Genomic DNA, 22458 nt, shown 5'->3' with positions numbered 1-22458 from the left:
AAAGTTATATAACAATGTTTTCGTGAACTATGATTTCTCACAGCAGTGCTTACTTAATTCAACAAGCCATTCAAAGGCTGACAAACGATTTACAGAACATTAATGTAGTCCAGCCAGAAAGCATTTATAAAGGACATTTGAAACATCTCTCACGTCTAGCAACTTGAAAAGCTATCCAAATCACTATTAAAAAAAAAAAAGCATATTATTTAAGAAAAATTGCTTACAAAGCAAAATAAAGGAAAAAGGTGTTACGCACCTTCTGCAACTTTAGGTAGTTCTGAAGAATTAAAAGGTATGGAAAAGCAGAGGAAAGGAAGCAGAGAATGTTAGCTAGACAAAGCATGAACAGTGTGTGTATTTTTAAGTGGCAGTAAGTTTGAATGTTTTAATACTGCACAAACTTGAAAAGTTAGATGTTGGTTAAAAACAAATTTCAGTCAACACCAAAATACAGAAATGCTATCCTCCCTGTTTTACATTTCTAATTCAAATTCTTCTGCACAAGCCAGTCTAGTACTTAATAACAGTTTAACCACTTCTGACAGACTCAACATGAGATATGCTTACTCAGACTCAACATGAAATATGTTTTACTAAAAAATTTTAACTATTAAAAGAGAATTTGACTGTAAAAATATTCACTACAGCATGAGCAAACAAGACACAAAGCCTTCTTAGCAACCAGTCACATAAACTGTAATAGGGCCAGCAGAATAACACACGTTTCACAGTTTATCAAATAGAAATATCATATAAAACCTCATATAACCTTTAACATGCTACTGAAGTGTCACTTTTTAAAACATTTTTCTAATTCGAGGAAATGAAAATGGGAACAAAAGCAGATTTGTGATACATTTAGACTTACCACATCTTGCAGGTAGATTTTATTCTTTTCAAGAAACAGAATGTCTTAGAAATACAATAAGCTTGTTAATGAAGTTCTAAATATTAATAAAGTATTTTGTTCCAGTTCTCAGTTTTCTAACAGAAAATCTGTTATCTAGTCACCTTGCTTATCTGAAGACTTAGAAAATATAAAAGAATAAAATTAAATAGGAAGAACCATCAGGATTAGGATTTTTTTTTAGTCTGTTTTACATCAATAATTATTATTTATACTTAACATACAGTGGTAGAAATTTACCTTCCAAAAGCTGTGAACTAACATTAATAAAGTCAATTTTCTTTCTAAGATATCTCTGATTGAGTTTCCAGATACATGAAATGAAGGTGTTCTTTTCCGCTGTGCTGCTTGCAACCCATTTGTACACTTTGTCAAAATGCAAATCAAATTCAGGATTCTCCTGCAAAAGATGAGATATGTTACAGGCTCAACAGTCAACTGATTCTCTGAGCAGCAAAGACTGTTTACACATTTAATTATTGAGATGACAGGATAAAAATGAAATTGCACAGATGCCAACCTTAAGCTGATACATCAACTCTGGCACCCTGATGCACCTTAATGAAGGTGCTAAAACACTGAAAGTGAAAAACCAGAATCCACACTATGAAGACAGTCTTTTGCCAAGCCAGATAAGGCAACAATAACACATAATACAGAGATCTGTAACAGTTTCAACAAACATTTGACAGTGTGGTCTGCCCTGAAGCACTGTCCTCAGAATGACTGATGCCGTGTGTTAGCCTTCTGAAACTAAAAATGGTAGCTGGAATTACTGACAACATATACAACACAATTGAAGGAGACTTAGGGGAACAGCCAAGGGAAAAAATTTATAAGCATTTTATATATTTTATAGCTAGGATGGTATTTGATAGCACTGAACAGGATAGAAAAGACCATTTGGCATTTTAATGGTAAAAAATTACTGGAGAAGTATTTTCAACTAGATTTATTTCCTGATGCGAACATTACTTTGATAACAACTGAATAAAGTGCTTTCCTTTCTACAGCCGCTTACAAACTCAGTATGGACTGTAACTGGTAATAGTCTGTTTTAAAGATCACATTACAAGCCTTTTACAAGGTCCAGCCTCCTTCTGATGAAAAATACTACCTCTGATACATGTTAAATTCTTACTTATATATAGTTTGTAAAAGCTACTATTGTTGCTACTTATTACTTATATAGTCACTACTATCTGTAGAAGCAGGCTGCACACGAAACCACACGTGGCAGGAAATGGTATTTCCTGTACAGCACAATAAAAGCAGTTCTGCTTTTTTCTGTAGCTCATATTGATAATTACCATACATTTCTAAACAAACAATATCATTACATACAATTTGAGCTGTTACACAGCTAGTGCAGGAAAGGCCTGTGTCAAAAGCATTGCATATGATCACATAGGGAAACCAAAACATGATGCACCTATCAACTTTAATTCTGATGTTTTTTAATATGAGAGAATTTGGCATGCAACATTTGTTTTTTGAAAGAAAATTTCCAAATCTCTCATCAGAGTGGTATATACATTATAGCATATTTCTGAAAACAGTTACCGAATTCTGTTTTGCAAGAAAAAGCCCTGAAAAACAGTATACTTGTAAACAGAGCCTTAATCTGAAAGAAGCAATTCTCTAACATGGTATTTAGGAACAGCAAGGAAAAAATCTTAAATCTAACCAACAAGTACATGGATAACTGAAATAACAAAACATATTTAACCTACACTTGGGGAGGGGGAAAGCAAAGAATTTTCAACTTCATGGTTTTCTGCACTATTCTTCCAAATCACCAGTTAACAGAACATAAAACCAGACATCATGGGATGAAGATTTTTCACCTCTGTCTGTTTGTACATCTTAGTTTATGACAACAGATAAATTTAAATGGTCAGAAATAAGTTGCTCTTGTTGTTCTGTGGAAAAGAACACCACCTCAGGACTGCATGCTTTCCAACAAATGGCCAATGTCATGATTTGGAGAACAAGTTGTAAGAGCTCACCTTCAAGCTTATATACTGCTCACTAAGAATGTTTTAAGTGTCCTGGAAAAAAACATTACATGTAGCTCAGTGTCATTAGTAAGATGGTCTTTTTTTTTTTAATGGGAAACTAAGCTTGGAGTGAAAATTTACTTAAGACTTGAAACAAATAAAAAAGTACTGGTCCTTAGCACAAGCACTCTACAGTCACTGAGAGATCACTACAGTAAACAGGGCAGATATTCAGAATATTGCTATTCAAGCATATCTAGACCACTCTTACTCAGTTTTCCTGAGTTATATTCTTGGAAAGGCTGGAAGAAAATGCAGGCATAAGCAGCACAGGAATGTATCATCCTAATTCCTAATTAATGTGTTTTCAGTCTAAGCTTTAGAGCAGTCAGTATCAAGGAAGTTTACTCTAACTTGGCACCAAGAGGATGTTCTGAGCACAGCACTAAACCAAAAAAAGTTACACATACTTTAACAGCATCTTTGGCATCAACAACAGCAAGATCTCGAAGTGCCCATGCTGTCTGCCTTTTGTAGAAATCGCCCTTGTCAGATTTTTTCACTTTTACCACATTTACTTGCACTGGTCGTTCCGTTGTCACTGTTAAATGAAGTAAAAGAGTAATTTCAAAATGCACAAATTGCTTTAATTTGTTTCTGCATTACTTCAACTTCTGAAAGGAATTATCTGTGGGGAAGATTTAATGATAATTACTTGATTAAAAGAGACCCTTTGAAACATTTTCATTCACAATATCCACAGTTCAGTTTAAGTCTCAACCAGATACACATCTCTACACAGCTTGTGAAATAATGAACCCAATTTACAGATATTTCTTTGATACAGCAGACCTCAGACCATGGCCACATAACTGAAAAAGCACAGAGGCAAGTAGAGATTATAGTCAGAATACAAATGTTTTCTGAGATTTCTCTGTGGAAAAAAATATTCTAGCAAGCTAATTTATTGACAGAGTGAACCAAAGCGCCTAATTTTTTGAAGAGATGCAATCTAATACACATAAAGTCAAAGGAACACTAGAACTCAGTTCAGCTACTGTGCCTTTCCAGAGCCCTCTGCCTTGGCCTCTACCCAGGACTCTATTACATTTTATTTAGGCTGATCACCCTAGATGCCTACCAAATCCCCTTTTCAGCACTATATAAAGCCTGCTTCAAAAGCCCAGCAGGTCCACGCAAATAATTTTGATTCTTTCATTTCAAATTACAATGTGATCTGGAAATAAAAGTACAGAGGTTTTTTTTCCTTTTTTAGTAGAAGCAATAATGGAAGTATAAGATACAACTGATTTTCTCCATTAGAAATGGAAAGCATCTGTTTTATATGGGGCAAGGATAAATACTGTAAATAAAGCTAACACAAATGCAAATGAATAAAGAACAGAAGTGAAGACAAGAAATATGGTGTGGAATTACTACATACCTGTGGCACACAAAAAGCAGTTTCTCTTCTTTTTGCCTGCTTTGCACACATTCACAATGCTCAACAAGCGTTCATCATTGGGAGTGAAAATATCCCTCTGTAAAGCATGCTTGATTGCAGTCATTTTCTCTCAGCTGAAAGGTTTTGAGAAGTCATAATACATTCAGGCACATTTAACATGCACACACAAAAAGAACCAGTCACTTAGAGCAACTACAGTTTTTTGAAATTAAATTTTACAGGTAACTTAATGAATCATGAAGCATCATTTACGTAGAAGATGAGTCCACTTTAGGGAAAAGTCCAACATAAAGCTCACTACCTTACTTCAGTTAGACAACCGTAATTTATCAACACTGGGATGATCCTTCTGCTTAATTTAATGGAGAACAAAAAGCTTCTTAGCAGTAAAGTGGAATGGGAGGCATTAACAAAAGAAGTTGAAATGGGAATGCAGAAAAAAGACTCCCTCACGAAGAGGTAGAATTTTAGAACGGGTATGAATGCCATGGATCGGTAAAAATCCGTGTGAAGACAGGTGAACAGAAAAAACCCACAGAATTTGACAGGATGGAGAACGTGAAACTAAATTCACTACAGTGCTGACCTTAAATGAAACTTAAAGTCCAGAATCCTTCAAATATATCTAAAACCTTCAACTACATTTTCAGGACTGTTTCACCAAATCAAGTTTATACCTCAGGCAGACCAAATTGAAAATAATGTAGCATTTAGAGGGAGAAAAAGTGTGTCTGGCTCCCTGCTTTGCAGGAAGATTTCTGGAATATATTCTGAATACAGTACATCATAGCAATCTTTCAATCCACCTCTCAAATGCCACAGTTTCAAGACTAACAAATTATTACATTTAAGTCTTGGTGTACCACATATACATCCTAATTCTCTTCTGGAACAGGGAAAAAATCATTCTGATTCAGGATCAGTGTCCCTATATGCTTCCTCACTCCCTCCTCCCTTGGTATCGTAAGAGAAATTCTAAATTAGTACTTGATCTGACCTTACGAGAGTATTCTCAAGTATCCTGCTCAAACAGCTTTCTTAAAGCAAAGTACACCACATTCTATTTGGTGGCAAAAAACCAACCCCAAACCAACCAGCCAAACCCAACCCAGTCTGTACTACAGTTTTCCCAGGATACCTCTGTAAAGAACACTGGTGGTGGTTATCTGTTGTCAAATTCATCATTGCCAATTCCTGGAGAGTTACTAGAAAGTTATTATTAACATATGAGTGGCACCGTGTTTATAACCTAACTTTACCCAGCAAGCAGAAATTACTTTCTTTTTTTAATTAATAAAACCAGAAGGCACTGCAGAGGGCCCATGTAATAGAATTTAGTAAGTTTTTCTGAAGTCTTAAGTCGGATTTATCTTCTGGATATTGAAGTCTCTTTCATAAAAGCTTCCTTAGAACAGCCCCTGGAAGACACAAACTATGGGGACAGATACAGACCCAGGGCAACAAGTCTCCAAGCCCCCAGAAATACAGCATTGGGTTGGTTTGTTTTGTGTTTTAATGTTTTACAAAAAAGACCTGTTTCAGAGCTCTTGCCGGCTACCACACACTATTAAATGTAACACTGTTCTTCTTCCTTTCTATCCTCAAATGAGAATCTGGCAATTGTTACAGTAATGCAGAATAAAGAAATGCATCTCTGTAGCTGGTAGAAAGTTTGACTTCAAGGCTATCTAGATCTGAAAAGGCCACAACACAATTTTGCCAAGATAAGTCCATTAGGTTTGACTAGTTTGCTGCCTTTTCTTGGACGCATGAATTGGAGCTCAGAAATGGAACATTTCTTTAATTATGAAGTTTCTTATCTAGCAAGGGAGTAACAGGATATTTCAAGAAGAGAAAGTAAGCATGTACACTTGGTAAAAAATCCAGAGATTTTTTTCCAGGAATCAAGTGCTGACCCTGAACCCTGTGCTCTAACCAAATGCTTAAAAATACAGACTTCTGCTGAAAGATAATAGACATTACTTACTCATTCTCATAGCCTGTAACAGCAAACACAGGAGATTGTACAAGGCCATCAAGGACTGCCCTTTACACCTTTCGGTACACTGGCAGATACAGTTTAATGTCCATGACTTAGTCACACACCAGATCAGACCATTAGGCTGCATAAATGAGGTGCATCTGCCATTAACAGCAAAAGTACTTTCCTAACAACACCCAAAAGTTTGCTTTCTAGTTTTTCTCCTCATCAGGAGCAGTTTTCAGGTGATTTGCAGGAGGTAGCGAGAAGAGAGGAGTTGAGTCTGTTCACGGGGTTTCCCTTCAAGTGATTTACCTCTGCAATAACAGCAACCAGCAGTGGGAGAAAGTCAAGGGTGAGAGGGGGCTGTAAGAAAAGAAAGCTGTTCAGATTAGGGGATGCGTTAACAACGGGTTTATTTAAAAACATTCACTGAGAGTTCTAATTTTCTTTGGCAATGCCTTCAAGTAAGTTTGCAACATACTCAAAAAGAAAGCATTTGTATTTCTACCATGTTCAATTATGATGAAGAATATGCAGAGGTAAAATAAGACCAACATTAAATTAACCACACACCAAACAAAAATAAAATCCCAAGGAAGTCACAAAATTCTTAAAGAGACTTCCGAGATAGACTTCAGTATAATCACCTGGCTCCCTAACAAAGCGTGGTCTCATCCCTACCAGATTCTAGAAAATCGGGGGGGGGGGGGGGGGGGGGGGGGGAATGGCACAACACCACCCAATACACAAGCTTGCACCGATGAATCATATAAGAAAAAAACAAAACCAAAACAAAAACCCCACCAAGCTCCAGAAAATTAAGTAACTAGCAATATTCACCGTTCCTCACACTACAGAGAGATTGTAGGTAGATTAAAAAGAGCAACACTTAAACATCCCATTTCAATGTTTTTATTTAAATATGGAAGCTCCAATATTACTCTGAACTTGTGCCTTAAAATGCTACAGTTGCATTAAAAACATTATTAGTATACATCACATGCTACACTGCCTGATGCTGAGATGATATATGGAGTTAAATTTTAGGTTGGATTTTTCTCCTGGAGATGCCTGGGTTGCTTTCTCTGGCAAACACACAGCTGAGACAAAAATGTTCCCTCGGAGCTTGAAACAGAAAAGGCACTGACTTTTCTTTTAGTCTTATGTCCCACTATGGCTCAGCTCAACTGCCCACCACCACATCTCTCATCTTGGGCAATCTGGCAGTTATAAAGATTAGTAACCCAAGGGCTTTGGGAAAACAAGGGCAAACATACCAAGCAGGGATCAGCAGCATCAAGTGTACAGAGCTCACTCAGGGCATCCAAAGAAATGCTGGTTATGCAACACCCCTATGGCAACGTAACACTCCATAAAGTCTGCCTAACAATTTTCCTCCCCTTTCATCAAATGCTGGGCCCATCTTTTGTTTCCCAAATTGCATCAAATGTTGTCATTCTTGTTACTCTTCAGCAGGTGACAAACACACAAAACACCAACAACCTGCTGCACTTCAGAAATATCCCCTTTCCTTCCTGATTCAGGATTTTACTTTCTGCTCAAAGTCACATTCAGACTGCTGCAACTTGCTGACTCTCCCATTTCAGTGCTAACACAAGTTGTCCAGGTTGTGCAGAATACACCTTTCACATAAAACAGAATACACTAAACCCAAGATTAAAGACTTTCTCTGACATATAGTCCAACTTCTATTACAAACTCAGCCCCCTTAGTCACAGCCACCAAAACTTTCACAATGTGCCAGGACCAAGCACATCATTAAGCTCTTCACATGTGAATCCTGCTGTCCCAAAGAACACAGAATTAAGCATAAAGAGCTGGAGATAAAGCTGCTTCCTCAGAAAAATGCTTCAAGTGAGCTGAAGACCACACCAGTCTCCAACAATCTTTTCAGACAGTGCTGCACTGGGGTTTTTTCCAGTAATGTTACAGACAAAGCCTCAGCTACATGAGATCTATCAAAGACATCACATCACAGACATAGCCTGTCCAGGAAACACACGGGACAGATCCAACAGAGCAATCTGGTAAGGCTGCCCAGTGAGCACTGCTTAGCCTAAGTGTGCAAACGGGAAAACATGCTACTTCTGCATACCATCCGGTTAAAACATGGGAAGTGTAACGTCCCCGGGAAGGCCCTTCATAGTCAAAAGTCGATCAAAAGATCAATCGTTTAACAGGAGAACTCGGAAGTTACTTATAGCAGCTTCGGCCTCCCAAGGGCCCGTCTGGCACCGGCCTCACCGCCTCCCACCTGCGAGTCCTGCAGAGACCGCCCCGCAGACAGCCCTCCGCGCAACCACCGGCAGGGGACAGCCGCAGCCGCGGGGCCCCCCTCCCGCCACCGCTCCACCCCGAGCCCGGCGGCCGGACACGGCCAAGCCGCCCCGGGGCGACCGGTGGAGCCCAGCCCCCGGAGGAAGGAGCGGCAGACCCCCACACCCGCGGCGTGGGAAGAGACGGAGGGTGCCGGAGCCGCCTCACTCTCACCGCGGAGCCAGGGCCAGCCGGACCGGGACCGGGAGGGGGAAGGGGCCGCCTCCAGGCGCGGCGGCTCCGACCGTAACCCCCCGCCGCTGCGCGCTGCCCACGGTGCCGCTTCCGCTCACGTGACGCCAGCAGCGAGCCGGCAGGCTGGGAAGCCCTGGCCGCCCGCGCAGCGCCCCCTGCCGGACCGGAGGGCGCCACGCCTGGAGCGGCCGGAAGGGGCCCCGCCCACGGCGCGGGGTGGGGTGGGTCACAGAATCACAGAATCATCTAGGTTGGAAGGGGCCTTGAAGGTCATCTAGTCCAACCGTTAACCTATCACTGACAGTTTCCAACTACACCATATCCCTCAGCGCTGTGTCAACCTGACTCTTAAATACTTCCAGGGATGGGGACTCCACCACCTCCCTGGGCAGCCCATTCCAACGCCTAACAACCCATTCTGTGAAGAAATGCTTCCTAATATCCAGTCTAAACCTTCCCTGGCGCAACTTGAGGCCATTACCTCTTGTCCTGTCACTTGTTACTTGGTTAAAGAGACTCATCCCCAGCTCTCTGCAACCTCCTTTCAGGTAGCTGTAGAGGGTGATGAGGTCTCCCCTCAGCCTCCTCTTCTCCAGACTAAACAACCCCAGTTCCCTCAGCTGCTCCTCGTACGACATGTGCTCCAGACCCTTCACCAGCTTCGTTGCCCTTCTCTGGACACGCTCGAGTAATTCAATGTCCTTTTTGTAGTGAGGGGCCCAAAACTGAACACAGTAATTGAGGTGCGGCCTCACCAGTGCCGAGTACAGGGGTAAGATCCCTTGCCTGTCCCTGCTGGCCACGCTATTTCTGATACAAGCCAGGATACCATTGGCCTTCTTGGCCACCTGGGCACACTGCTGGCTCATGTTCAGCTGGCTGTCAATCAACACCCCCAGGTCCCTCTCTGAGTGGCAGCTCTCCAGCCACTCCTCCCCAAGCCTGTAGCGCTGCTGGGGGTTGTTGTGGCCCAAGTGCAGCACCCGGCATTTGGCCTTATTGAAACTCCTACAGTTGGCCTTAGCCCATCGCTCCAGCCTGTCCAGATCTCTCTGCAGAGCCTCCCTACCCTCGAGTCAAGCCAATAGGAGCGAGGGCGGGGCCGGGGGCAGGGCGGGGGCAGCCATAGGGTGTGAGGGCAGAGGGGAGCGGCCTGGGGCTGGCGCGGGGTCAGGGGCTGCTCCCCCACACCCCCCCTTGGCGCCGGCGTCGTGCTATGGCCCTAAAAGCGGTGCCGAGCCAGCCTGGGCACTACAAGCCTACGGGGCGGGTAGGTGGCATTGCTAGGCAGGAGGGCAGGAGCGGTAACTGTGAATGGCCGGGCCTAGTTTGAGCCGGGCCTCGCCGGTGGCACAGTTGGCAGCGCCCCGTGAGCCCCCAGGGGTTCTCTGGTGGTGAAGGGACCCCAGAGGGTGTTTAGCGGTGCCTTGGTAAAGGGTGGTCCCCCTTCTTTCTGTTGTGTCTGGGTGCGCCTTCCTGAGGCAGCTCCTGCCCAGCTCTGAGGTGGGGTGATTCAAGTAGGGGAAGAAACAAGGAAAAAGCCTGAAAAACCTTGCCAGACTCTAACGAGCTGAAGAGAAGAAGCTCCCTCCAGTAGCTGGGAATGGTTAGGTCTGTTCAGCTGTTTGGTAAAACCTGCAGTGTAATTACAAGGCATAAACCAGCAAGAAGAGTGGAGAAAGAAAGCAAGTAAGATCTCTGTACTGCAACCTGCAAGAGGTGTTCCACATGCTGGTATGATGGGAGAGCTCTTGCCGTCAAAGAGCTTGTAACAGAAGAGCGAAATGACATGGGAGAAATAACATGGGTTGCACCAAAAGCAAAACCAATGTCATGTCAGCTTGATTCTGATGTCTGTGTCCTAAACTGACCTCATGGCAGAGTTATTAGGAAGTTTTATGTCTTTTAGGAGACAAGTATACTCACAAAAGAAATGCAGATATGCCCAGGATTGAAAGATACACACAACACATTACGATATGACAGTATCTTAGAATTTCAAATTACAAGTCCATCTCCAACAGCAGCTGCAACAGAACGACTGTAATGCAATTTGGCCACAGCTTCAGGATTAATATAACTTCAGTGAAAAGCATTCAGATTTTCGCTTTACCCCTAAGCAGAAGCACCCTTAATAACTGACAGTCTTTGATGGCAGTGATAACTCAGAGGGAAATGTTGCTGTGTGACTAGTGATAGTGACATTTAGGATATGGAATCTCACCATGAGAAATGATGTCCAAATCTGGCCATAGCTACTTGGGCCACTGCTGATTTCAGTGAGAACTGGAACTACCTTCCAGTTCAAACTTCACCGTGACAGAGGTTCTCCACATGGTCAAGATACTTCACTCATTTTTAGCACTATTCACATAAATTAATACAGTATTTCTTCAAGGCTTGCATGCAGAATTAAGGGAAGGCTGAAATCATTGCAGATTACTTGAACTGCATGATTTATTCATGTTAATACATAAGTATGCCTTTAAGGTATGGTTGATAAAATTTATTAGCCAGGCCATGACACATGAAGAACAACAGAAGACATCTTTTCCAAGTTACTGTTATAAATAGCCAAAACATGGACTTTTAAGATGTAAAACTGATTTCATCATTCCTATATAATTTTTCCGCTTGTTTGAAAGCATTAAACATGACTGACCAAAGTCTTGCTGAATGTACTTCTATTTCTGACTTACAAAACAATATGCTGTATACTTCTACAATTTATCATTCATGAGGGCCAAGGTTAAAAGAGAAGTTACAGTTTGGTAACTTCTCAATTCAGCCACAAAAATGTAACTGTCTCTGGCTAGATCTATAAAGACTGGGCAAGGCAGCCATAAAAGATTAGACAGGGTTTCATAAAGCTTTTGGTGGTGGTGGTCAAAACTCTTCTAGTTTCTCATCTTTAGCTGTTAATTTTGCTTCAGGGCAAAAAAACAAAACATAGTTTGCTCGTGCTAAAATGTAGTTACACATGTTAAAACTGATGTGAGATCATCTTACAGGATGCACAGTGCCATTGCCTCCTCACCTACTTCAGCTTCCCACAGTTGCTCTTTAGAAAGGGGCTTTGATCTTCCAATGCTGACTTCAACTCATGACAAACTATTTGTAAATTACATATTACAAATTATGTAATACAATCCCTCAGTTTACTGCAATAATTATAGATTTATATGCTGAAAGTGACTGAAAATATTGGGGAATAGGTAGATGACAGAGAAAGAAGTAGTACAGGCTTTCAGTGGGAAGAGGTGGGTTACTCTATGTATGACTCCAACATACAAAGGTGAAGAATAAGGGGAAATAACCTCTAAGGCACAGTCCAGAACAGGCTCCCCTCCCTGCTCTGTTTCACTTCCAAAGTTATTTTTAAAATTCTGCATTGATTTGTATTAGCTTAATTTAAGATGCAAGAAAAGATTAGTTATCCATGAAAGATAAACACACAGGAAAAGCCCTTCTGTTTTAAATATAAGGCCATGGGTCCTTAGATTGTGAGAATTATCTTAAATCCATGAACTCCAGTGGAACCTCACCAGTGTCTTTTTGGTTAATATGGAACTATCGTATCTGAATGATGATGTTAAATGCTTTTTTATAGCATGGAGCTGCAGGAAACTGATGTATTTTTTTAAAGTATAGAATAAGACATATCTGGTAGTGATAAATGCTACATACAAAATATTCTCAAATTCTTTTGTTATAGGTCTCCCCATATTCTTAGTTCTGATGTTGGTTAGAGTTTAAAAAAATACACTTAGGAAAAAAACATAATCTGTCTTTTATGAAAGCCTCTATTCTCTCTCTGCCTCTTAAACAAGTGAGCATGAAGTCCTGTTTGCTCACTATCACTCTTCTTCCTTTTCAGGCTGCCATATTTTTTCTTTTCTCTGCAACAGATATGTCTGGTAACAATTCCTCTGTTCTGAAGAAAATTCACATTATATCCACAATCCCACATATTAATTCATCATTTAGTTGAAACCTTTTATAAGGAAGCTACAAATCCATTTGTGATAACCCTTTACTCCCGTAAGTTTCTGCCTACTCAATTTTGGAGAAGTCTTCCAGGAGAAGCAGACGAATTATTTCAAACTGTATTCTGTATATGCAATGTCAGGAAATGTGATGTAGGAAACACTTCTGCATTAACTGCACGATGTACTATTTAGCCTGTCAGACCTTTTCCATTTATAATTTAGCATATTCTTCATCTCCTGTGGTGCAGCTGTGCTATACTAACCGCAAGTGACAGTCTCCTGCACTTCAGGACAAAGACTTTCCATAGTGCAATCAGGTCACTAGCAATTACACAGTGTCTTGGTATTTGACATCTTACAAAGAACTGTGTAAATGAAAGGAGTCCCTAGATTAGGTCTGCAAAGATCTTTTAAAGTATTTTTCCTTTTGATAATAACTGAAATAATTTACATGGACTTCTTTCCTTTTGCTTAGTCTGATCGCTTAGTGAAGAATAACTGAAATATTATTTTATCAGACAGAAGAAATGCCAAACAGATTTTAATAGCATATAATTCCACATAAAATGCGGGGTTATTTGTCTTCTAATATAGTCAACTTAACATTTATACAGTACAAGAATAGAAAGATATAAACTACCGATGCAAGTCCATTAAATACTGTTGAACATTACAGTCATTTTTAGCTTACCAGTTTCTAACACGATACAGACAATTATTGGTCAGGAATTCACTATACCTGTACTTTATTTCAAAAGAATGCTCTGAAGTGCTTCTTATTAGAGGTTCTATGTTTTTATTACAATTACAAGATGAATGACGGGAGCTTTTCCACCCAGAAAATATCTCCTTGTGCCTATTAAGCAAAGAATTTGTAAACATTACAGAAAACATTGTAACCTCTACAATTAATACACAGTCCAAACAAGACAATGCATCATACGTAACAGTAGTCTGACTTATACTTGCTACTGAAGATGGTTTTGTGTAACCTGGATGTTGGGCAAATGCTTGTTGTAGCTATGGACCACATGTTACAACACATATCCTTGCACTGGATTATCCCAAAGACAGTCTGAAAAGAACAACTGTGTTTCATAAACAATTACTATAAATACAGTCCTTCTCTCTAACAGTATTTAGGTGGCAAATGTAAGACTTAAGTTCTTACAAATTCCAGAAGATTTGTGTTACCCATATAAACTACCTTCACAACTGACAAGATATGCATAATTACTAAGATTTCGATTAGAATGAATGTAATTTACAACATATGCCTAGAATAAATATATAGCTTCTGAAGATTAGCTAATCAAAGTTATGGCCTTTCCTATATACAAGCAATAGGATAACATTTTAAAAGTAATGTAGAAAGCTGTACATTTTATATACAGTTTTTCAAATATATTCTTCCTTATTTGATGTTATTTCAACTTTGAATCCAAAGTACATTTACACAAATGTTTTCAAAGGTGGGAGTCCCTGTGAAAGACAACAGTGAAGTACGAGTCACAGTACCCTTGCGCAACTATCCCATTTTACAGATGGCAGGTACTGAGAGAGGACAGTAACCAGCTCGTGACTTCCTAGGAGCTATTTACATTGGTCAGCTGTAGGTATGTAGCTGGTTTAGTCCACAGCTAGTCTCCCTGTACTCTCTTGGGTGCCAAAAGAGAAAGCAAATTTTCTCCTGCAGGATGTTCTGACCAGAAGCTTCTCCCGATTACCTTTTGGGTTGGCATTTCTTTCTCTGTTGGCTATGGGAAGAGCAGCCAACTAGCTTAGCTTACTGACACTGGGCAATATCACTGTGCTTCTTATTGTCAACATTGTTCCTCTTCAGCTCTTGGTCAATACAGCTTTAATTCATCCTCTGTTTCTACTGTAATATCATGCTGTCACAAGTCCAGCTGTTATTTTTTGTTACGGGTGAGATCTTCCAAACCACTCAGTAGACTCCAACCCATGTTAAAGTAACTCTACTAATACACACTTAAGTGGTGCATTGAATATGCCAACAAATAGCTATAAACTGGTAAAAATTATTCTCATATTTCTGTGAATTTTGAAAAGTCTACCACTTGCCTACAAAGTAATTGTAGTTGCCACAACTTCTGTTTATGTAGTATTTTGTTAACTCTTGGTTCAGAGGTAGAGAAGAGACATGAGCAAACAATTTCTGTTCCCTAACTGGGCCTATTCATATACATAAACAACAAAGTGCCAGGAAGATGATGTTAATGATATAAAAGAAAAAAAGTTCTGAAACATCTGATATATAAAGCAATTCTGTTTAAGAACGTTAATTTTCTAAGTACCACAAATAATGGAAAGGCCAAAAGGTGAAAAGTTGGTCCCATGGTACCTGAATGCAAAACTCCGATTCATCGGGATGCGGGGTTGATTCTTGTGTTGATGTAGGCATGATCTCTTTAATGCGGTTAAAGCAGAAATGTGCATCATTCTTGTACAGAACTCATTTGGTTGCTTTCTTTTTTCTACTTCTAGGGTGTAAAAAATAACTGTTAATGCTCTTAATGCTTTAAAAATCTTTCCAGCTATTAACAAAAGATAATTTATACCTCCATGAACATATGAGCAAATGCTGAGCTCTACTTACATAAGCAATCACCACTGACCATGAGAATTATTGGTCCTATGTTGAAAGTCTCTCATATTTGTCAGTATTTGCCAGAGTGAGGCTCTCCTAATATATGCAAATGAACGGTCAATTGTTTATGTAAAAAGTATGTTCCATTTTTTTACTTATATGTAACATTAAAAAGCAGATACTGCATATCACTTACTATCTTTTTGATCAGATTATTTATGAAATGCTGGTCAGTGAAAGTCAACCAGTCATTTTAATGTTAGAAAACGCATCTTTAGGACAAAGGACACAGGGAGAGACATAAAAGGTTGGAAGCGTAGAAGCATATCCTCATAAGTACTAAGCAATCCCTATTGTTGGATGACCAGATTGAATCATCATTTAGGTAGGTGTCATCAAAGTTCACAATCTTCAAGTCCTTCTTAAGGTACATTTCATTCAGTTTGTTTAGCGTTCGAGCAAAGGTATATTTAGATGCACAACTATATGCTTCCAGATTGTAGACTCTGTGGAAGTGCATATCAAAATATGGATTATCCTGAAAAAACAGAGAGAATGAAATTACGACATTCATTACAGATGTTAGAATGGCAGTCTGTTGTTCTCTGCCCAGCTACCTTCAGGGCTTTTTCTCAGTTTGATGGATTCAAAAAGACTTTGTGTATTTTGGCTATTCATACTAAAGAGTCTTTTTAAACTTTACAAAGTAGCCATTTATAATTAGCTGCTATTCTTTGCCATTAGGAGTTTTGCCTGAGTAAAACTTTCAGAATTTGCTCAAGCGATACGCAGCACTTTATTGGGATTATACAATCTTGTTTTGAAATGAACCAATTTGTCATGTTGCCTAAAACACACTATATGAAAAGCACTTGTATATGCCTGTCAGAAGAGGAATATTGATTGCTCTTCCTGCCTAAATTGTAAATCTCTGTGCTTTCTGGCTCTTTGGCAAAATTAATCCTAGCTGCAGCTAAATTCTGTAAATTCTATGGATATGAGTAACTATTAGGCATATTTATAGCAGTGTTAATCACCCTATAATTATGAGTTTGAGGTTCATTTAGGCTTTTCTTTAACCAAAAATGAGACAGATTTTGATCATCCCAGTTGTGGAAGGCTGAATCATCTCTGAAGGATATTTTAGCAGAATACTTCAGGAAAAAGCTAAAGTAAATTCATGCAGGCAAGAGATGAGGAAATCCTTTGGCTGCCTTGGCTAGGGAAAGGACAGGAACATCTCCACGACTTGGAGAAAGGATGTAAAGTATTATTAGGTTTGGAGTTTTTTCTCGCTCTGGCCTAAACTGCAGGGTGCAGGGAGACTCTGAACCTGAGCTCACCTCCTCTGTCTCCCAGGTTCCTAGTTTCAGACTTGAGGGCAATGTACACAGGACAGAAAGAGAACAACCAGTTTGTCATTTTCCTTGGGGCGAGGCTCTGAAACCTTTCCTGTGGGCTCTTGATCTGTCCTTCACTAGGATAATGTAATCTGAATTCTATTTCATGTTCATTTGAAAGCACTTTCAATGGGAAAAAAGTAATTTTTTCCTGGACTACATTATTATGCACAGGCAACTGTTAAAATGGCTTCTCATACATGCAGTAATATATTCTCCTTGGCATATTCTTCTAGTTTTTGTAAAATAGGATTTAATTCTACTTTTGGTATTGTTCTATAGTGTACTACTGCAGCCTCGTTTTAACCTTCTGAAGTTGTACCTGAGAGATTAGGACTTTTTTAGCAGTAAGTCAGCCAGATCTAGCCAAAGCTGTTTCATATTTACATACACAAATACACAACTATTTAATTGATCCAAGTGATGTGAGATTAAGCTATGTGAAAGAGGCACAACTTTGTGAGCTGGTACACCAAACCATGCACTTGCAAGATGCTGTCACATAGAGAACAGGTTCATACATTCAAATGACTGGGTCACATTCTCCATAAAAATATTTAACGAAATTTCGTTTTCAAATATGCATGAAAATCTATGCAATTAACTCCAGTTTACACTGGATGCTGCAGGTGGAGAACTTTTATTCCCAGTTATGATGATTAGAAAACATCCAGCTTGTCCCTCAGATCTCAACTGGAGAGATGAAGATCACAACAAACAAGAAAATCTCTCCCTCCCCTTTCCCCCAGGACAGTGCAAATGCGTTATGGAGCTTCTCACATGCAATAAAACCAAAATTCCTTGGAGGTTTGATTTGTTTTGTTTTTTACCTAATCTTCTTTTTCAGAAAATGCATTTTAATTGCATTTTAATACTTGTGTCCCAAATTGCAACACAAGAAAAGTATAATATATGTATTTAATAATAATACATAACACGTACGGTATCTGCTTCTTTTCCATCAATCATCTGCAGATCTTTCAAAAACCACTTTTCAACTATTTCATATTTCTCCTCTCGATCCACTCTCAAGTGTTTAACCATACATATTTCTACTTCTTCACTTTTAGTCACTGCAAGAAAAAAATAGTTTAGATATGCAAGCAAGTACTTCCCAAAAGTTCCAATAATAAAAGACTTAATCAAACTACATTTTAGATAATAACTTAAATGATGATGGGCAGGGCTGTATAGGGCTGTACTGAACATAACAGTTTTATTTTGCTCAGGTAGTAGGAATAGCACCATGTTCTCAGTCAGTTTTTAGTAGATTTAGGATTTACCTTACCCATCCTGTGAAAGGAGAACCTTGTCCATGCAAAAGCCTTTCAGCTGAATTCACTAGTAATGCAATGAAAGCCTAATTCTGTCACTGAATCTGTATGGATAATCCACTTATCCTGCTTACTTCAAGGGGGAAGCTTTTGGTGTGCTAGAGTCAGAAAGTTGCAAAACCGCTATCAAGGTTCTGTGTTTACATGACTTGTGCTGTACTTTCCATGCTGTGAATGAAGTTCTCTTACAAAGCCATTACTTTTTTTAAAGCAAGAGCCTTATTTCCCTATAAAATATTTAAGTAGGCCACTTAACAAAAATAACATAAACAGTATTTCTTAAAGCTTCAAGTTGCCTGGGGCAACTTTGCTATTTTCCGACTTAGATGGGAAAGGAGAGTAAAAAGAGCATGAAGACACTCTTTGCAATAACTACCATTATTGGCTGATTACACTAAACACTGCATAGCAGATTGGATTTCTGTCGCACAATAATGAGTGTGAAAAGGAGCCTGAACAATCTCCTGCACATCCAGTATGATGGCTGCAGGGCAGACCGCTTTCCCACGCCATGCGGTAGCCTAAGGTAAGGGCGAGATGTCACCTATGTCTGGCAGGAGCATTTTGACATCATAGCACAAGGCTACCGATGCAGGAACAAAATTTTTAATTTCTAAATACTGCCTGAATTTTGAAACCTGACTAATTTTATCTTAGTCGTGTTAAAGCATCTCTTACTTCTCACCTGTTTATAAGAAAATGGTTATTAAATAAAGATGAAAAAAGGATATATATTGAAGATATGCCTCCTTTCCACTGCAAAGAAAAACAGTGGAAAATATATAAATTGATTATAATTTCTCTCAGCCTATAGCTTCCCTGCCTGGGAAATACAAAACACTGTTGCTTTTTTTCCTGGTCCTATCCATCATAGTTGCTCAATGATTTTTAACCAAAGGGCCAGCACTGTGTTGTCTTCTATGGAGAAGTTACAGTGGTTTTCATTTGCAAGCAAATCCAGTAGGCTAATCTTAGAAAGTTCTCTTCATACTTTCAGTTTCTCTTATTTTGTTTGTTTTCTTGCTTGTGAGGGAATAGGTTGACTCCCTCAGAGTTCAAACAAAAGGAAACAAGACCAAGACCCAAAGCCCCCAGCCCTGTGAGAAATACAAGGGGATATCCTGGTGGCCCCCAGGTCCCACACACTGACACCTCCCTACTCCTCATGCAGGAGCAGAAATCATATGACATAAGGCCAGAGCACAGATGTGTTAGGAATAACAAAACCAGGAGCGTGTCCTGCCCAGTGGTGAAACTTGGGTGGACTATTTAAAAAAAAAAAAAGAAAAAAGTATTTACTTTTCCTCCATTTTAGATATTGCTTGTTCTTACACTCAGTTAACACAGTTAAAGAAAATTTCATTTTTTATATAGAACATGAGCACAGATCTACCATGTCATTCTATTAAACTTTAAAAGCTTTTCTGGGCGAGGGCATGGCTATGGCAATGCCTTCACAGAGCACAAACTATTTCTTTAGGTCTTCCATGGACTGAACACTTTTTTCTGTGCATAATACGATGTTATCCTTACCGTTCTTCTCGGACATACCAATACTGGGTTGTGAAAATCCCAGAATGTGGCTGCATTTAAGCTGCACATTATTCCAGGGTTCATAAAGCATTTAGTGAAAGGATACTATTGCCCTCACACAAGATCTGGGACTGCTGTTGTGAAAAGGACGGGGAATAATGTTGGACATATAGCACAAAAATAAGATTATTCAGCCATCCACACCAAGATTTTGTTGTAATATAGATTTCAAAAAGCATAGACTTCTAAAGCTTTGCCTATATTTTGACTGGGGTTTTTTTGTTGTTATGGTAATTTGAAATCAACAGGCATGTGCTGTGGTTGCATTGCAGGGATAAGATTTTAGCTAATGTGTTTTGCTCCTACCGAATCACAGCAGACTACAGTAGCTGCTGGCAGGCGGATGCAACCCATCTTTCAGAATCAGATTTCCACTTTACTCCCCACTTACTTGACTTTGCCTGAATATATTAAGAGACTTTAATATTGGATACCAGAGAGATCCCACTCTTAATACTCTACATAATTTTTCCTTTATGTTTTCAGAGACTTCCAATCAGTTAATCTGGCTTTCTTTAACGGCTTGTTCTCATCTACCTTAAAAAGAAATTTTTAGTGGGTGCATAATGTTATTTCTCCTCTTTGGATGTTTCATAACAACAAACTGTTTAGATCTACCACATGCAACTAAACATACTTCTACCAGATAGCTTTATAAACTATGAGTCAGGCTGGTATTTCTGTACATTTAGAAGCTCTATGATGTTCAGGAATCCATTTCTTAAAACTATTTTTTACAGTTCTAAAATACAAAGCCTGTTCTACTAAAATTACATGACCACAGGGAGCATGGCTTGTTCAGTATTTCCAGTAATCTGTAAAACAACCTAAATATTGTAAAGATTTCAGATGTTTAGAAAGAGAATGATCACAGAACATGGTTGACATCATCCCATATTGGATATTAACCCAATCTATGTCTCAAGTACATAGATTATTTCTACCTATTCTATGTATTTTGGACCTGAAGAGGAAACAGACTGGGAGAAACATTCCCTTCAACCTACTTAGGAATGAGAGCATTGCTCTTTTTGAGTATCTTTCAGTGTTGTGAAATTAAAAACCAAACAAACAAAACCAACAAGCTTTTCTCAAACCTTTTTCTAAAAGCCTTATGAAACAGATACCGTTGAACTCAACTTTAGTAAAGAAACAGATAATTAAATTTACCACTCACAGCAATCTTGTTTTACTCACGGTTTGTGCTAATTACTAACCCAAATGTCTATTTATTTAAACCACAGTCTAGTTTATTGTTCCCAAAGGAATGGGGACAAGATGTAGGACATTAGACCAGGAATAGTGCAAAAGCGCTAAAAATTACCAATGCTCCCCGCAGTGTTAAGGTATTGCTATGCTTTCCCATGGAAAAACCGGTTAGACCCGGAGTAGGGTTCGGCTCTTTCAGAGGCGGTGAGGCACTCGCAGCACCGCCGCGTCCCGAGCGCTCCCAGCAGCGCCGTGGGAAGTGCCCCGCTTCCCCGCCGCTCCCGAAGCTCCAGCCCGTTCGAGTCGGAAGCGGGGAAAGCGCCGTTCCTGCAGCGGCGGGCAGGGCGGGGGCTGAGCCACCCCGGGGCCCTGCCGGGACCCTGCCGGGGCGGCGGGGCGCGCCCGGGGCTGCCGCGGCCCCGGCCCCGGCCGCTGCCCGCTCCCCCGCTCCGTCCCCGCTGCCCCTCGCGTCCCCACGCACCCACCCGCGGTGCCACCCTCGGGCACCCCCTGCCCCGCCGCTGCGCGCCCAGGCCCGCCCCCCGCCCGGCGGGCTGCCCGGTACCTGCGGCGCACAGGTAGCAGCGCTCGGCGCCCGAGCCCTCCACCTCGATGAACTCGTGCAGCCGCTGCCGCCGAGGGCCGAAGAGCCTCTTCGCCAGCTCCTCCTTCACCAGCGAGGACATCGCCCCCCCCCTCCCCTCCCCGCCCCGCGGAGCCCCTCAGCGGCGGGTACCGGCCCCCCGCGCCCCGCAGCCGCCGCACCCGCGGGGCACCGCGGCGGAGGCTGCGCCCCGGCCGCGCGGGGCCCCCGGCCGCGGGGGAGGCATCGCCAGCAGCGGCCCCCGGCGGGGCCCCGCTCCCTCCCGGCCAGCCCCCCGCACCGCCGGGGCCAGCCGCCGTTAAGGCTCCGGCCGCCGGCGCGGGGGGAGGCCGGGCCGCGGATCTCCCCGCCCCACGCGTGCCCGCCCTCTCCGTGCCGGCGGGGGCCCGCGGCCCGCCCCGGCGGGACGCTCCCGTGGCAGAGGGCCGGGGCCGGCGCTGCTGCCCCGCCGGTGGGGAGCGAGGTCCCGGCGGCCGCGGCGGGGCAGAGGCGCCGTCGGGGCGCGGGCCCGGGCCGTCCCCGGCCGGCGGGGAGAGCCTGAGCGGGGGAACGGGCACGCACGGCAGCCAGGGCGAGGCAGCGGGCCGAAAGAGGAGCTGTCAGTTAGCGCGGTTCGTTTGTCAGCAGATAAAAGAGTTACGAGAGTTTATAACAGCGACACGATGGCCTTACCTAGGCTGTTACTAACGGCGTTACGGCAGTTAGCAGAGCTAAGGGGGAAGCGGCCTTATGCTGCTCCTGAGGAACAGCAGGTGAAGTCGCCTCCGCGCAAGAGGAGGGCACAGTCTGGGGACCAGAGCAAACTGCCGTCCGCGGTGTGCTGAGAC

At 41.4% G+C, this 22458-nt stretch overlaps 2 protein-coding genes across 9 annotated transcripts in view; both read right to left on the bottom strand.

Annotated features, from left to right (window-relative positions):
- The window catches only part of EXOC1 (exocyst complex component 1), a 32151-nt gene extending 23171 nt beyond the window's left edge, over positions 1-8980 (bottom strand). For 4 of the 8 annotated variants that reach the window (XM_074822594.1, XM_074822598.1, XM_074822599.1 and 1 more), the window contains exons 1-5: positions 8871-8980; positions 4355-4488; positions 3381-3511; positions 1151-1310; positions 260-280 (exon numbers count right to left, since the gene is read on the bottom strand). In XM_074822594.1, coding sequence (XP_074678695.1) covers positions 260-280; positions 1151-1310; positions 3381-3511; positions 4355-4478 — 436 coding nt within the window. In that variant the 5' untranslated portion in view covers positions 4479-4488; positions 8871-8980. Of the gene's footprint in view, positions 1-259; positions 281-1150; positions 1311-3380; positions 3512-4354; positions 4489-6671; positions 6723-8475; positions 8850-8870 lie in introns of those variants that run through there. The other 4 variants (XM_074822596.1, XM_074822600.1, XM_074822602.1 and 1 more) reach the window with 2 other exon arrangements.
- Positions 8981-13459: 4479 nt separating this feature from the next.
- On the bottom strand, positions 13460-21713 carry EXOC1L (exocyst complex component 1 like). Its single transcript, XM_074821394.1, has 3 exons — positions 21593-21713; positions 17834-17964; positions 13460-16029 (listed from the first exon to the last, which is right to left on the bottom strand). Exons 1-3 carry the CDS (start codon positions 21711-21713, stop codon positions 15766-15768), a joined length of 516 nt encoding a protein of 171 aa, XP_074677495.1. The 3' UTR covers positions 13460-15765.
- Between the last annotated feature and the right edge of the window lie 745 nt (positions 21714-22458).

Source organism: Strix aluco, chromosome 4, assembly GCF_031877795.1.
Source record: "Strix aluco isolate bStrAlu1 chromosome 4, bStrAlu1.hap1, whole genome shotgun sequence".
Lineage (NCBI taxonomy): Eukaryota > Metazoa > Chordata > Aves > Strigiformes > Strigidae > Strix > Strix aluco.
This window is presented reverse-complemented; position numbering and strand designations above follow the sequence as displayed.

Bases quoted from the DNA above. Each gene is read 5' to 3' on its own strand.
- EXOC1L (XM_074821394.1), bottom strand. From the start codon at position 21,713: ATGTCCTCGCTGGTGAAGGAGGAGCTGGCGAAGAGGCTCTTCGGCCCT. The intron at 17,965-21,592 runs GTACCGGGCAGC...TTTTTCTTGCAG, and splicing joins CTGCTACCTGTGCGCCGCAG to TGACTAAAAGTGAAGAAGTA. The intron at 16,030-17,833 runs GTACGTGTTATG...CTGTTTTTTCAG, and splicing joins ATGGAAAAGAAGCAGATACC to GATAATCCATATTTTGATAT.